The sequence below is a fragment of the Psammomys obesus genome, unplaced genomic scaffold, assembly GCF_907164565.1.
Source record: "Psammomys obesus unplaced genomic scaffold, mPsaObe1.curated_primary_1811, whole genome shotgun sequence".
In the NCBI taxonomy this organism is placed as follows: domain Eukaryota; kingdom Metazoa; phylum Chordata; class Mammalia; order Rodentia; family Muridae; genus Psammomys; species Psammomys obesus.
The window spans coordinates 2475634-2488234 of NW_026590061.1; the positions used below are offsets into that span (position 1 = coordinate 2475634).

At 52.9% G+C, this 12601-nt stretch overlaps 1 protein-coding gene across 1 annotated transcript in view; it reads left to right on the forward strand.

Moving 5' to 3' along the window:
- Itpr2 (inositol 1,4,5-trisphosphate receptor type 2) overlaps window positions 1–12601 on the forward strand; it is a gene marked incomplete at its 3' end in the record, with an annotated part of 262276 nt that overhangs the window by 84237 nt on the left and 165438 nt on the right. Inside the window, 7 exon segments of the mRNA XM_055605618.1 lie at window positions 634–753; window positions 838–1023; window positions 2123–2374; window positions 3528–3672; window positions 5099–5249; window positions 6523–6716; window positions 11160–11289. Of these exon segments, the coding sequence (XP_055461593.1) occupies window positions 634–753; window positions 838–1023; window positions 2123–2374; window positions 3528–3672; window positions 5099–5249; window positions 6523–6716; window positions 11160–11289 (1178 nt within the window).

Sequence of the window (12601 nt, forward strand, 5' to 3'; positions counted from 1 at the left end):
CCCCCCCCCCCCCCCCCCCGAGATGGTTTCCCTGTGTACCTGGCTGTCCTGCACTCACTTGGTAGACCAGGCTGCCTCCCAAGTCCTGGGATTAAAGGCGTGTGCTGCCACCCCTTGCTCATGTTCCGCTTGGGCTGCACCTGCTCCGGGCAGTCCTCCCAGTTCATGCTGGCCCTTGGCGACCTGTTCCCTCCTCCTCCCTCCTCAAACCTAGGCTCTGCCCACCTCCTGCCCAGCCCAGGTGCAGGCAGGGACAGTCTGGGAGGTTTACAGCATTTCATGTTGGATCTGTGAGGATCTGCTTGTTAGGAGCTCAGGAAGAAGCAGTTGATACTGGAGCACAGAGCACCGGATCTACCCCAACAGTCTGCGGGCCAGGCTGGCTCGGTGTAGCAGGCGGAGGAGAGAACGGACTCTGGCGATTGCTCTATGACCTCCACGCACACAGCGCTTGCCCGTGGCCGCGTCCAGACATGTGCACGCCTTACTACTTACAGTTGTTCTGAATTAAAAGTGGGAGCATACTTGCAAGACAGTTGACAGTAATGAAGCTGCTGAGGAATCAGTAAGCCGTACTCCATTAAAATATAAAAACAAAGTGCTTTTTCTTAATGTTTGCTTTTCTCTTCCTAGGTTTCTGGACTACTTGTCCGACCTCTGTGTGTCCAACAGCACTGCCATCCCCGTCACTCAGGAACTCATCTGCAAATTCATGCTGAGCCCCGGCAACGCAGACATCCTCATTCAGACAAAGTAAGCTGCCCCGTGGAGGCGTCTGCCAGAACACCCAGCCGTTCGCATGCGTCTTAATAGACTTTGCGTGTCCTTGCTTTCAAGGCTGGTGTCCATGCAAGTGGAAAACCCCATGGAGAGCGCCATCCTTCCTGACGACATGGATGACGAGGAAGTTTGGCTCTACTGGATTGACAGCAACAAGGAGCCCCACGGCAAAGCCATCAGGCACCTCGCCCAGGAAGCCAGGGAGGGCGCCAAAGCCGACCTGGAGGTTCTGACCTACTACAGGTACCGAGGGCAGCTGCGCCACAGCTGCGTCACAGCCGTGTCAGGGATCCCAGGGAGCTGATTGTCCCAGCCTCTGGGAGCTGGAGATACATAAGAGGATGTTAGATGCCTGTGTCAGAGGAGGAGGCAGAAACGCTGAGAGCCACCTGGAAACATCAAAATGAGCCTTAACCTGTGCTCTCTGCCCACATTTTCTGATGAGTTGGGGCTGCTGTGCAGGAAGGCGCTTCTTCCTGTTGCGGGATATAGGGGTGCAGGGGCAGATGAGAGGCTCGAGGACCTTGGCTGTGGATCGAGGGAGAACGGGCTGGGGCAAGACAGACTGCAGGAAGTGGCAGTGGATTGAGACGGGATCTTGTGAGCATGCGCTCTCCCGGGCCTGAGTGGTTCGCGTGTCTGTGGCTCTGAGGTCACCTGTGCTTACTAGCAAAAGCACTAGTGTCGGTTGGTTCCCAGGGTCCATATGTTGGGGATGTTGGGATCAGTGACTCAGGGCTGACAGGATGGCTCAGTGGGTAGGCACTCTCACTGTGGGAGCCTGACCACCTGGTTCTGATCCCTGGAACTCACGGAGAAGGAGAGAATAACCCCCAAAGTTGCCCTCTGACCTCCACACAAGTGGTGTGGCGTGTGGATGCCCTCCCTAGCCTTCAAAGAGGAAAACAACAACCACAGTTAAAGACGTAACCGGAGCTTTGAATTTAAGGGATGAGATTCAAGGCTGAAGTTGGTGGGAGTCAGGGAAGGGTCCTGTATCTCTGGAGCAGCCTTCATCCCGGTGGTAGGACCGTGTGGGCTGACCCTGTTTGCTGTGGGAAACAAGTGGGGACAAGGTCAGTGTGGACTCTGGGGACCCCCGCATTCCAGCAGAGGCTGGGGAAGGTAGAGGGAGGGAGCACCATGCGACACAGGGCCTATTTTGGGCTTGGATCTTAGGAAAGCCTGGCCAGGAGAGGCTGGAGTGATAGGGACAGTTAGGCCTATGAAGTGTTTGGCTCTGTGCGGTCTGTACTTACGGTTGTCCTACCCAGGGTCTGCCTGTGCTGTCTGTTAGGGCTTTGGTTGGCATGAGGGATACTCTAACATGTCTCGTGTTTAGGTACCAGCTCAACCTCTTTGCAAGGATGTGCTTGGACCGCCAGTATCTGGCCATCAACCAGATTTCCACACAGCTGTCTGTAGACCTGATCCTGCGGTGCATGTCTGATGAGAGTCTGCCCTTTGACCTCCGAGCGTCCTTCTGTCGGCTCATGCTCCACATGCATGTTGACCGTGACCCCCAGGAGTCCGTGGTGCCTGTTCGCTACGCCCGGCTCTGGACGGAAATCCCCACAAAGATCACCATTCATGAGTATGTTTGGAAGCCTCACGTCTTTGCTAGGGCTGCTTTTCCGTGTGGAAACACCAGGATCAAAGCAGCTTGGGGAGGAAAGGGTTTATTTGGCTCGCACTTCCTTGTCACTGTTTATCACTGAGGAAGTCAGGGCAGGAACTCAAGCAGGGCAGGAACCTGGAAGCAGGAGCTGATGCAGGGGCCGTGGAGGCCGCTTACTGGCTTGCTCCCCACGGCTTTCTCAGTCAGATTTCTTAGAGAACCCAGGACCACAGCCCAGGGATGGCACCACCCACGACAGGCTGGTCCTCCCACATCAATGACTAATTAAGAAAATGCCCACAGCCCAGTCTTATTGAGGTTTTCTCAGTTGCGGCTCCCTCCTCTCCAGCTGACAGAAAAGTATCCACTACATTGTGTTCATTATTTTTTTTCCATTGCTCTGACCATTTAAGTAGCAGCGAGAACAGCCTAAGCAAGGAAGGGTTTTCTTTTTGGCTCAACAGTTTGAGAAGCCCCAGGACCTTGACATGACATGGCGTCACTTTGAATCTGCCCTCAGGAGGCAGAGAGAGCTCACTTCTATTCTTCCTCCTTATTCCACAATGGCTGCTAGCCCAGAGAAAGGTCTTTCCACACCCAGTCTGGGCCCATCCTCTTCAGTTAATTGGTTCTGGAAACACCCTCACAGATGTGCCCAGAGGTGTGTTTCCTAGAGGAGTCTAGATCCCATCAAATGACAGTGAAGACGAGCTGTCAGAGACGTTTCTCAGGATGCTTAAATTCAGCAGGTGAATGCAAAGTGAGGTGTCTTCGCCTTTAAAGAGAAAAGCATAGGACGGCACTTGTGGACTTGGTTCACACCGTCCATCTGGGAAGAGTCGCTAGGGAACCCTCTCCCAAGGGCACGGTGACAGCTCTCCGGCAGGAAGCGTGTTTCTGGAAGCTAGTAAACAACCCCAGCAGCCACAGCTTGCTGAGTGTGTGCTGTGCACTCCCCTGCCTGTCCCATCCCGGGTGGCGGTGGCCCCACCCCCATCACAGGTAGGAGAGACGCACACCCCAAGAGGTCGCTTGATGTGTCCAAGGCAGTGCACTCTGGGAGTAAGAACGTGAGACATGCCGCTCTCCGTGTTTCTCATCGATTTAACCGGCTCCTGTGACTGCCCAGGTATGACTCCATCACAGACTCTTCCAGAAGCGACATGAAGACGAAGTTTGCCCTGACGATGGAATTTGTTGAGGAATATTTGAAAGAAGTTGTAAATCAGCCATTTCCTTTTGGGGACAAAGAGAAGAATAAACTGACATTTGAGGTATTTAAAGTTAAGACATTTATTTTCTGTGTGCCTGGTGCCCACCGTCGTCAGAAGAAGGTGTCAGGTCCCCAGGAACAGGTGGTTATGGACCACTGTGTGGGTGCTGAGAGCCAAAGCCAGGCCCTCTGGGAGAGCAGCAGCTCTGATGGCAGAGCCAGCTCCCAGCCCCAGTCAGGCATTTCAGAATAGTTACTCCTGGCACAATTGTGTGTTCTTGTTAGCAAATAGGATGCACTGAGCATCAGAGATTTCCCTTTGTGCTCATATTTAGCGTTATCTGATATAAATCCATCTGCTGAGGATAAAATAGAGATTTGGTATTTTAAGCTCTAATTTTGTTCATTGACTTGCTTTTGAGACCCCGTGTGCTGTGTAGAAATGCCCCTCACATGCCGGTTACACCGCATCCAAGTGATGGCACACAGCTTGAAAGAGAAGAGAGAAAGAAAAACTGCAGGTTGCAGATCCCCTCAGTCGCCTTTTCTGAGCGGTCCTCGTGACGGATGCGCTGGGTGACTAGTGATGCCTAGTGGCGTTACAAGTGAAGGCCCGCTTCATTTCAACCCTCATGCCTTGACAATCAACATGCTCTAGCTCAGTCATCAGCTACTCATGGCCTTCCCTGTTTGATGTTCTTTGCAGCAGTCGATCGTTGTGCTTGGTAGGTAAGGGCAGGCAGCCTTGCTGACCAGAGCTGACATGTGACGACACGAGGACCTCTGGAGAGAGGTCACCGTCGCATCACCGCTGTGCACTAGTTAGCCTCTGTCAGGAGTGTGAGTCGGGGCCTGGGTGGATGTTGGTGGCCTGGCTGGTACTGGCTTGTCACCACACACCTCCCAGCCCTCTGCCACATGGCTTTTCTGTGGGCTGAGTGTCCTTGTGACATGGCACTGGGCTTCCGAAGAGAGAGAGAGAGAGAGAGAGAGAGAAGAGGGGTGATAGCGCAGGAGGGGAGGGAGGCAGGGACAGACAGACAGAGCGCTCACAGCAGTGTTCTGTCATCCGCCCTGGGGAATGGTGTAGCGCCTCCGCAGGCAAACCTGACGCACCGGAGGACAGCCCTCTCTGGAGCCGCGCTGGAGGCTGCATCGCACGCTGTAGTTCCTGTCGCACCCAGGAGGCCAGAGGCCAGGGCAGGGGACATAGACTTCTTCTCTCATTTTTATTAATTTAACCACTCACAATGGTATTCTCCTGACTTATATTTAATTAGGTGGTGAATATTGGGACATAAACTCCTTACATTACCGTAAAGTCTCTATGAGTTAATCCTAGACTTGAGTCAGTCACAGACTCAGCAGTGGCCTTTGCAGGGTGTGAAAGAATTGAGGGCTTAGAAATAGTTGTGGCTCGTTAGCTGTACAAATGCACATGTTGATTCCGTCTTTCCAACGCTCTTCGTCTTCCTCTCCTGGCGAAGGTGGTCCACCTGGCGAGGAACCTGATATACTTTGGATTCTATAGCTTCAGCGAGTTGCTGCGGCTGACAAGAACCCTGCTGGCTATCCTAGACATCGTCCAGGCCCCCGTGTCTTCGTATTTTGAAAGATTAAGCAAGTTTCAAGATGGAAGTAAGAACGTTTGGGGAGTGTGATAATGTGTTTGTTTTTAAGAGGGAACAAGAGAAAACCCAAACATATAGAGATTTCTAACACGTGTGATCCCTATGAACACTGGCTCATGCTGGGGCTACGTGATAAAAGTGTAGACATCCGAGCAATTTTCTCTCATGATAATGAGTTTTTGCATGTGTGTGCGTGTGGAATGTGTCCACATGTGTATGGGTGGATATGTACAGGTGAACATGAACCTGCGGGCCTGTGCAGGCCTGAAGGTGGCATCAGGTGCCTGTTTTGACTGCTGTCCGCTTTGTTAATCGTGGCAGGAACGCAGCTGCTCCCGGCTGCTCTAGGTACTGGCTTGCCCCGGGGAGCCCTGTCTCCGCCTTCAGAGCGGAGTGCAGACAGTTGCCTGCCTGCCTGAAGCGGCAGACTAACGTGGTTCGGGGTTTTATGGTTTGAGATGTAGGAAAGCACGTAAGGAGATGGCGGCACGGGGGTCTGACGTGTGAACATGCCGTTACCTGAGCGTGTGTGCGCTCTCGGCTACCCCTCCCGGGAGGCTGTCCACTGGCTGGCTCTGCTGCCCCTGGTGTCGGGTCTTAGGGCTGACCCTCAGAGGCCGGAAGGGAAGAGGCCGGCATCAGTGTTTTGAGCCAATTAAGATGATCTCCAAGTCTCTCAGGGTCTCGTTTCTCTGTCACGTAGTTGTCACTTCTAAACTCGATGGTGAAACCAGAAACCCCGGGTGAGTTGCGGTTCGCTGAGCGAAGGCCCGTGAGCATTGGTTTTAGCCTCTTCTTTTGAAGCAGCTCTTGCCGGGTGCCTGGAGCCTTGGACGCTGCCCGTCCTTGTCCTTTGGCCTCCTCCTCTCCCGAGCAAGGGGCAGGCTCCATCCTCGCTCCCTGGCCCCTCTACACCTTAGACTTCAGGCCGAAACCTCTCCTCAGACAAGGAAAAGGACCTTGTTGATTTGCTCACAGGGACTTGGTTGCTGTCTTTGTTCCCCCAGAAATCTGCTGTGTCTTCGAGATAAATGCCATTTCTTTCTGTTTGTCAAATCGGTGTGGCACGGTGGCCCCCAGAGCACTGGGCACCCTAGCTTTCACAGTAGTGACCCCCAGAGCACAGGGCACCCTAGCTTTCACAGTAGTGAGCGAGAACACAGGGTCCGTAAGGCCCAGCGGGTCGCAGTGTGACGGCCTCTGCCGTGTCTGCAGACGAACAAGGGTGCGGATGCTGTGCCCGAGTGTGCGTGTGCTGACTGGGGCCTCTCCTGTGCCAGGCAACAACGTCATGAGGACCATCCACGGGGTGGGAGAGATGATGACACAAATGGTGCTCAGCCGGGGCTCCATCTTCCCGGTGAGTGTGCCTGACGCGCAGCCCAGCGTCCACCCCAGCAAGCAGGCGAGCCCTGGAGAGCAGGAGGACGTGACGGTGATGGACACCAAGCTGAAGGTCATAGAGATTCTACAGGTGTGTCTTGGGCTTGACACCGACAAAGATGCTGCCCGGGTCATTGGTGTCACTGAAGCTTTGTGCCGTGTCACGGTGTGTGTGTGTGTGTGTGTGTGTGTGTGTGTGTGTGTGTGTGTGTGAGTATGCATGTGTATGGATGTGTTTGTATGTGTGTGTGTGTCTGAGTGAGTGTGTCTGTGGCTCTGTAGCACAGGCTCATGCGGAACTTGTGGCAATCCCCCTGCCTTAGCTTCCTGGGATTCCAGGTGTTTGGTATTCTTCCTGGTTTCCCCGTGCACATACTGCAATGTTCCTGGTCCCACGTGTGCTGGACGGCAGTCACCCTCAGATTATTCTTGTTTTGAAGGAGGAAGAGCTGTTGAGGCCTCTTGCACACTCACGCTGTTTAGTCCTGGCACACTGATGGTATTTAGCAATTGTGGACTGGTTTGTGGGTGATGGAATTGCTTTCCGTGTTTATTATCAGTTAGCATTCACCTCGATCAAATATTTCTTCTCTTAAGAAAGATGTTTTGAGCAGGTGTATTGAGTGATGGCGTGCTAATCACCTGTTTCAAATGCGTGAAACACACGTGTGCATTCCATGTGTCCAGATCTCTTGTATAATTCTAGTGCTCAGGAGGCGGAGACAGAGGATGTCTGTGAGCTCAAGGCCAGCCTGGGCGACATAGCCTGGGTCAAGGCTTGGTCCAGCAGCTGATTTTGTTACTTCACACACTTGCTCTCTTTGTGTTTCTGAGGGGCTGGGATTGTTTGTTTTTGTTTTTTGCACATTAGCCAAGTTTAATACTTAACCGCTGTCACCTTAATGAGCACCAGAGCCTTGTCACACAGGCTATTCATGGCACCTTGGTTACGGCCTTTACTCCAGAGTCATTGCATGGACCCCGTAGCCTTCGAGACTGTCTTCAGACTGTAAACAGAATTTCCCAAATCCTTCGGCATCATCTAATGTAGGCTGAGCTCCCAGAAGTGGCTCTGCAGTCCTGGAAGGCTCCGGCGTGTCTCACTCAGAGTAATTAGATTTATCATCATAAAACATGTCTCGGTTCCTCCGGGGTTTCCAGAGGCCAAGTCCTGAGAGATGTTGGCAGGCTTCCGACCCTGTGCTCATGGCCTTGAAAAAAATCATGAAATGTTTTTATCCTGAAGCTGAGAAATGGACCGAAGGGCCCCTGTTCAGCACCCCACCCGCACTGATGCTTGTGACTCATTTTCCCCTGTGGCTCCAGCGATGGTGCCTGTCACAGGTGAAGCAGGGGCAGGGCTGTGTGCCTGCAGCCTCATTCCAGCACTTGGGGAGTTTCCCCTGAACCTCTTCTGCTGTCTGACCTCCAGGCAGGCTCTCCTGTGTCACAGCGCGCTGCCCTCGAGTGCTGCCCTCTGGGGACATCCCAGCAGCACCTCTGGCGCTGAACCCAGGCTGCTCTCTGTCAGCTCCTCCTCTTTACCCTGTTTAACCGCGTGTTTCAGTGAGCACTGTTTGATTCTTACGCTCTGGCCTTATTTACTCTCTTTTTCTGCCTTTACAAATTTTTACATTTATTTATATTTTTAAAAGACAAGGATGGTTTGTTCTGTAGCCCTGAGTAGCCGAGAGTCCGCTTTGTAACTAACTTAGGCTAGCTTTGAACTCATGAAATCCTCCTGCCTGAGCATTCCAAGTGCTGAGGTTGCTGGAATATAGGTGGGAGCTACCAGGCCTGGCTTTTTCTCTGACTTGTGGTTGCCCTTTTATCCTTTACCATATCTGCAGTTAGGAAATGAAATCTGGTGAGTTCTCATTTCAACAGAGCTGAATGCTTCCAGAGTGTCTCAGCTTGAATTCTTTTCTTTCCTCTTTTAGGCATTTGAGTTAACCCCCCCCCAAAAAAAAAAACCCACTTGTGTATTGAGCACCCATAGCCTAGCTTCCGTCTCCACTGTCCTGATGCAGGGGCATGCCCTGTACTAGTCTACTGTTCCCCGTGTGGGTGTGCCCACACTTTATAAAGCCCCGCCCACTGGAGAATAGCTATCCTGGGCGTGTCATGTTCGCAGCCAGTATAGAGTCGCTGTGGGTTTGTGTGTGCTTCTGGACCTTATGCTCATCAAGAGCCACATTTACAACCGGATCACCTTAAAATATGATATCAGAAAGGATCTGTAGTGTGTGTGTGTGTGTGTGTGTGTGTGTGTGTGTGTGTGTGTGTGGTATGTGCTTGTGAATACAGGTGCCTGCAGAAGCCAGAAGAGAGCACTGGACTCCCTGAAGCTGGAGTTCTAGGTGGTTGTGCCTTGTCTGACGTGGGTGCTGGGAGTCAGCTCGAGTTCCTAGCAACAGCAGCATCTGTAGGCACTCTTTGTATGGTCTTTTATGGATGAACTTAACCAAGAGTAGCTGTAGTGAGAGCTTGCTTCCGTCCAGGTGCAGCACAGGGGGAGAGGATGCAGGGAAGGGGCGAAAGAAAGGGAGGGAGGAAAGGATAAAGGAGAGATGGGGGGGAGAAAGGAGAGAGGACCAGGTCCTGGCCAGGGGATCCTAGAAAGGTGTGTGCTGGGCGCTGGGCGTGCCGGCAGTGTCCTGAGAGCCTACTCTCATGGGCGGGGAAGAGAGTCAAGGTTCGGTGGACTTTGAACGAGCACAGAGACTGATGGGAAATTGTATGTGACACAGGGCCCATGGGATAGAGGAGTCTGAGCCCTGAGTAAGGGCTGGGTCCTGGGAGGAAGGAGAGACAGTCTACTGATAGTAGAAAGGCCAGCTTTCCTTTTCTGTTCTTTCCTTTTGTTAAGCCAATTTATTTAAATATTATCCCATTTCCTTTGGGTCTGTTTTCTTATACAGTAATTAATTAATTAATTAGTTTATTTATTTGTGTATTTACTTCTTTTTCTTGTCTTGTCCTTCCATCTTTTATTTTTTCATTTTCATTTTAATTTATTCATTTTACAACCCTGTTGTAGCCCCTCCCTTCTCTCCTCCTGATGCCACCCTCCCTGTCCCCTCCCCCCACGCCTCAGTAAAGGGGAGCCTCCCACCCCCAGCTCATCAGGTCACATCAGGACTGAGTGCATCCTCTTCCCCTGTGGCAAGGCAGCTCCCCAGGGGAAAGTGATCGAAAAGCAGGCAACAGAGTCCATGTCAGAATCTGCTCCTGTTCCACTTACTAGGCAACCCACATGAGGACCAAGCTGCCCATCAGCTACATCTGTGTAGAGGTCCAAGGTCTAGTCCATGCATGGTTGGTGCCTCAGTGTCCTCAAGCCCCTCTGGGCCCTGGTTAGTTGACTCTCTTGGTCTTCTTGTGGGGCTCCTGTCCCCTCTGGGTCCTTCTATCCTAACCGCCACTCTTCCATGAGACTCAGAAGCCAGCATTTCTGAAGCCTCACCGATGTACAGGAGGAGGTACTGGATGACACAGGGCACTGGAATAGCTGTGCTGATGACGTCTGCTTATCTCAGGGCAGGTGAGGGGAAGGTGCCGACCGTCTGCAGCACAGCCTCCGAGCGTCTTCCCGGTCCCCCACCTCAGCAGTCACTTATTCCTTCAGGCAGGGATTCCCAATGTTTGGGTTCCCCAGGCTCCCAGCAGAGCAGGGGCCTTAAGGGTGGCTTCATTACTGTTTGTGTGTCACGACCCTGAGGTGGTGACAGAAACCCAAGGGGAAAGCCAGGAGCCAGGTTTCAGCTGGCGCCCTGGACTGACAGCAGGATTGCTGCATCAACCCACTGCGGTGGAAGCCACAGCCTTTCTGTGCACAGAAGCAGCTCTGGCCTTTTCCTCTCAGCAAAGAAAGCTGCCAGTGTGCCTGGAGCGTTCCAGCGTTACGTCTTAGATCTCCAAGACTCCCCACCCTGGGGTAGTCAGGGAACAGCTGTGGGATACCGGAATGGCTTGTGTCTAAAACTCAGTGCAGACCAGGTGTGGTAGCACACACCCGTGACCCCCAGAACTTTGGAGGAGGAAGAGGCGTGCAAGGCTATCCTCTGAAACACAGGGAGTTTGAGGCCAGCCTGGGCTACAGAAGACCCTGTCTCAGAAACAACCCACCAAAACAAACAAACAAACAAATGTAGGTTTTCCTTAGTACTGACCAGTGAAATCACAAACCTGTCCTTCATTTTAAAACTGAATCAAACGGGTAAACGATGGAGCGTCTGCAGTGCACAAGTAAGCGCTGGCTGGTTCACTTGAAGACTGACAGCAAGTGTGGTTGTTGTGTCGTGGCCTGCATTAACCGTTTGCTGTGTGTGTGAGGGCGCCTGTGTCACCGTGCGTCCCCCCCCCCCCCGCTTTGCGATCTGGGGGTGGAGCCGCGTTGCCAGGCTCATGCGCAAGGCCTTCCTCTCGACGGTCTTGCGGGCCCGTGTTTAAGGGTGTGCAGACGCCTGTGACCCCGAGGACTGGCACCTGCCAGCCTGCGCTGACGAGCCGTTTGTCCTGGTCCTTCTTCCAGTTCATCCTGAGCGTCAGGCTGGACTACCGCATCTCGTACATGCTGTCCATATACAAGAGGGAGTTCGGGGAGAGCAGCGACAACGGCGACGCGGCTGCCGGCGGCTCCCCGGACGCGCTGCTGCCGTCAGGTATCTCTGTGGCAGCGCCTGCCGTTTGCGTTCTGTTTCTGTACTTTTAAGGCCATTTTAAATGGTACCTTTTATTCCTTGGGAATTTCCCGTACCCACAGCGTGTTTTGATGGTGTCTGTCCATCCGCTCCTCCCTCCTTCTCACGCCCCCGCCTCCCTTCCATCCCCAGTTCATTGCTTTGTCTTTGCTCTTGACAACCCCTGAGTCCAGCTGGGGCTGCCCGCGTGAACGTGTGGCTGCTCCCTAGGGCACGGTCAGCTCAGCACACTTATCCGAGGAGACTGACCCTCCCTCCCTCAGCAGCCTTCCGTTGCCAGCATCCATGCCAGGATGTTGGCTGCTGTGAGTTAACGTGCGCACCAGCCGTGTGTGTCTGCACATGGGCGTTTCAGAGCACTGCTCCGTCTGCTGACTCTTACCTTCTTCCTGCTCCATCTTCTACAACCTTCCCTGCACCCCGGCTGCCGGGCGGCTGCTGGAGATGGCCCGTCCGCAGCTGAGTGCCCAGCGTTATTTACGTTCTGTATGTTGACCGATTATCTACGTAACCATTATCCATGGAGAAAGGAGCTTCTCTGACCAAAGCTGAGATCAGCGGAGATCTACAAGTGCAAGCATGCGTGTTTAGAAAGCTGTCAGCACAGGCAGAATCTAGTTGTTGGTGACAGGGCCTGCGAGCTCCCCAGTCACGGCTTTGAGCAGTTATGAAATCCCTCCTGTGGTTCCAGCCTCGTGTCCAATCAAAAGTGGCTGGTTCCTCCTGTACCCTCCATGCCCCCGCTGCACCAGTGGGCGCATCTCGCCAGCGTGTCAGTCCTGAGTGTGCAGGGCCCAGCGCTGGGTGAGGCTCGAAGCCTTTCCCTTTCAGTAGCCAGTGCAGCGAGATTTGGCTGTCTGTAAGCGAGGGCAGGAGGAGGCCTCCGGTGTGTCGAGGCTGAGGTGTTGTCTTGAATCCAAAGTGAGTGATGTCTTCAGCAATGAGGCCTTTATTGTTGGCCGCGACAGGCGACCAGGAACAATGACAATAACCTGATCAGTGTTCACAGGGAGGTATTCTGTGCCTTGCACTGAGGTTTGAATGTAATAACCCATGTTTTCTGCAAGTAGCACTGTCTACCCATGCAGGAGGCATCTGTTCACATTCCATGTGAGCATGCATAGGTGTGTACACGTGTGTGGTCTGTGGAGATTATCTACATGTGTGTATATGTTTGTGCACGTGTATATGTACATATATATGAGTGTTGTGTGTGTGTGTGTATATATATATATATACACACACATATATATGGTGTGTGCGAGTGTATTTG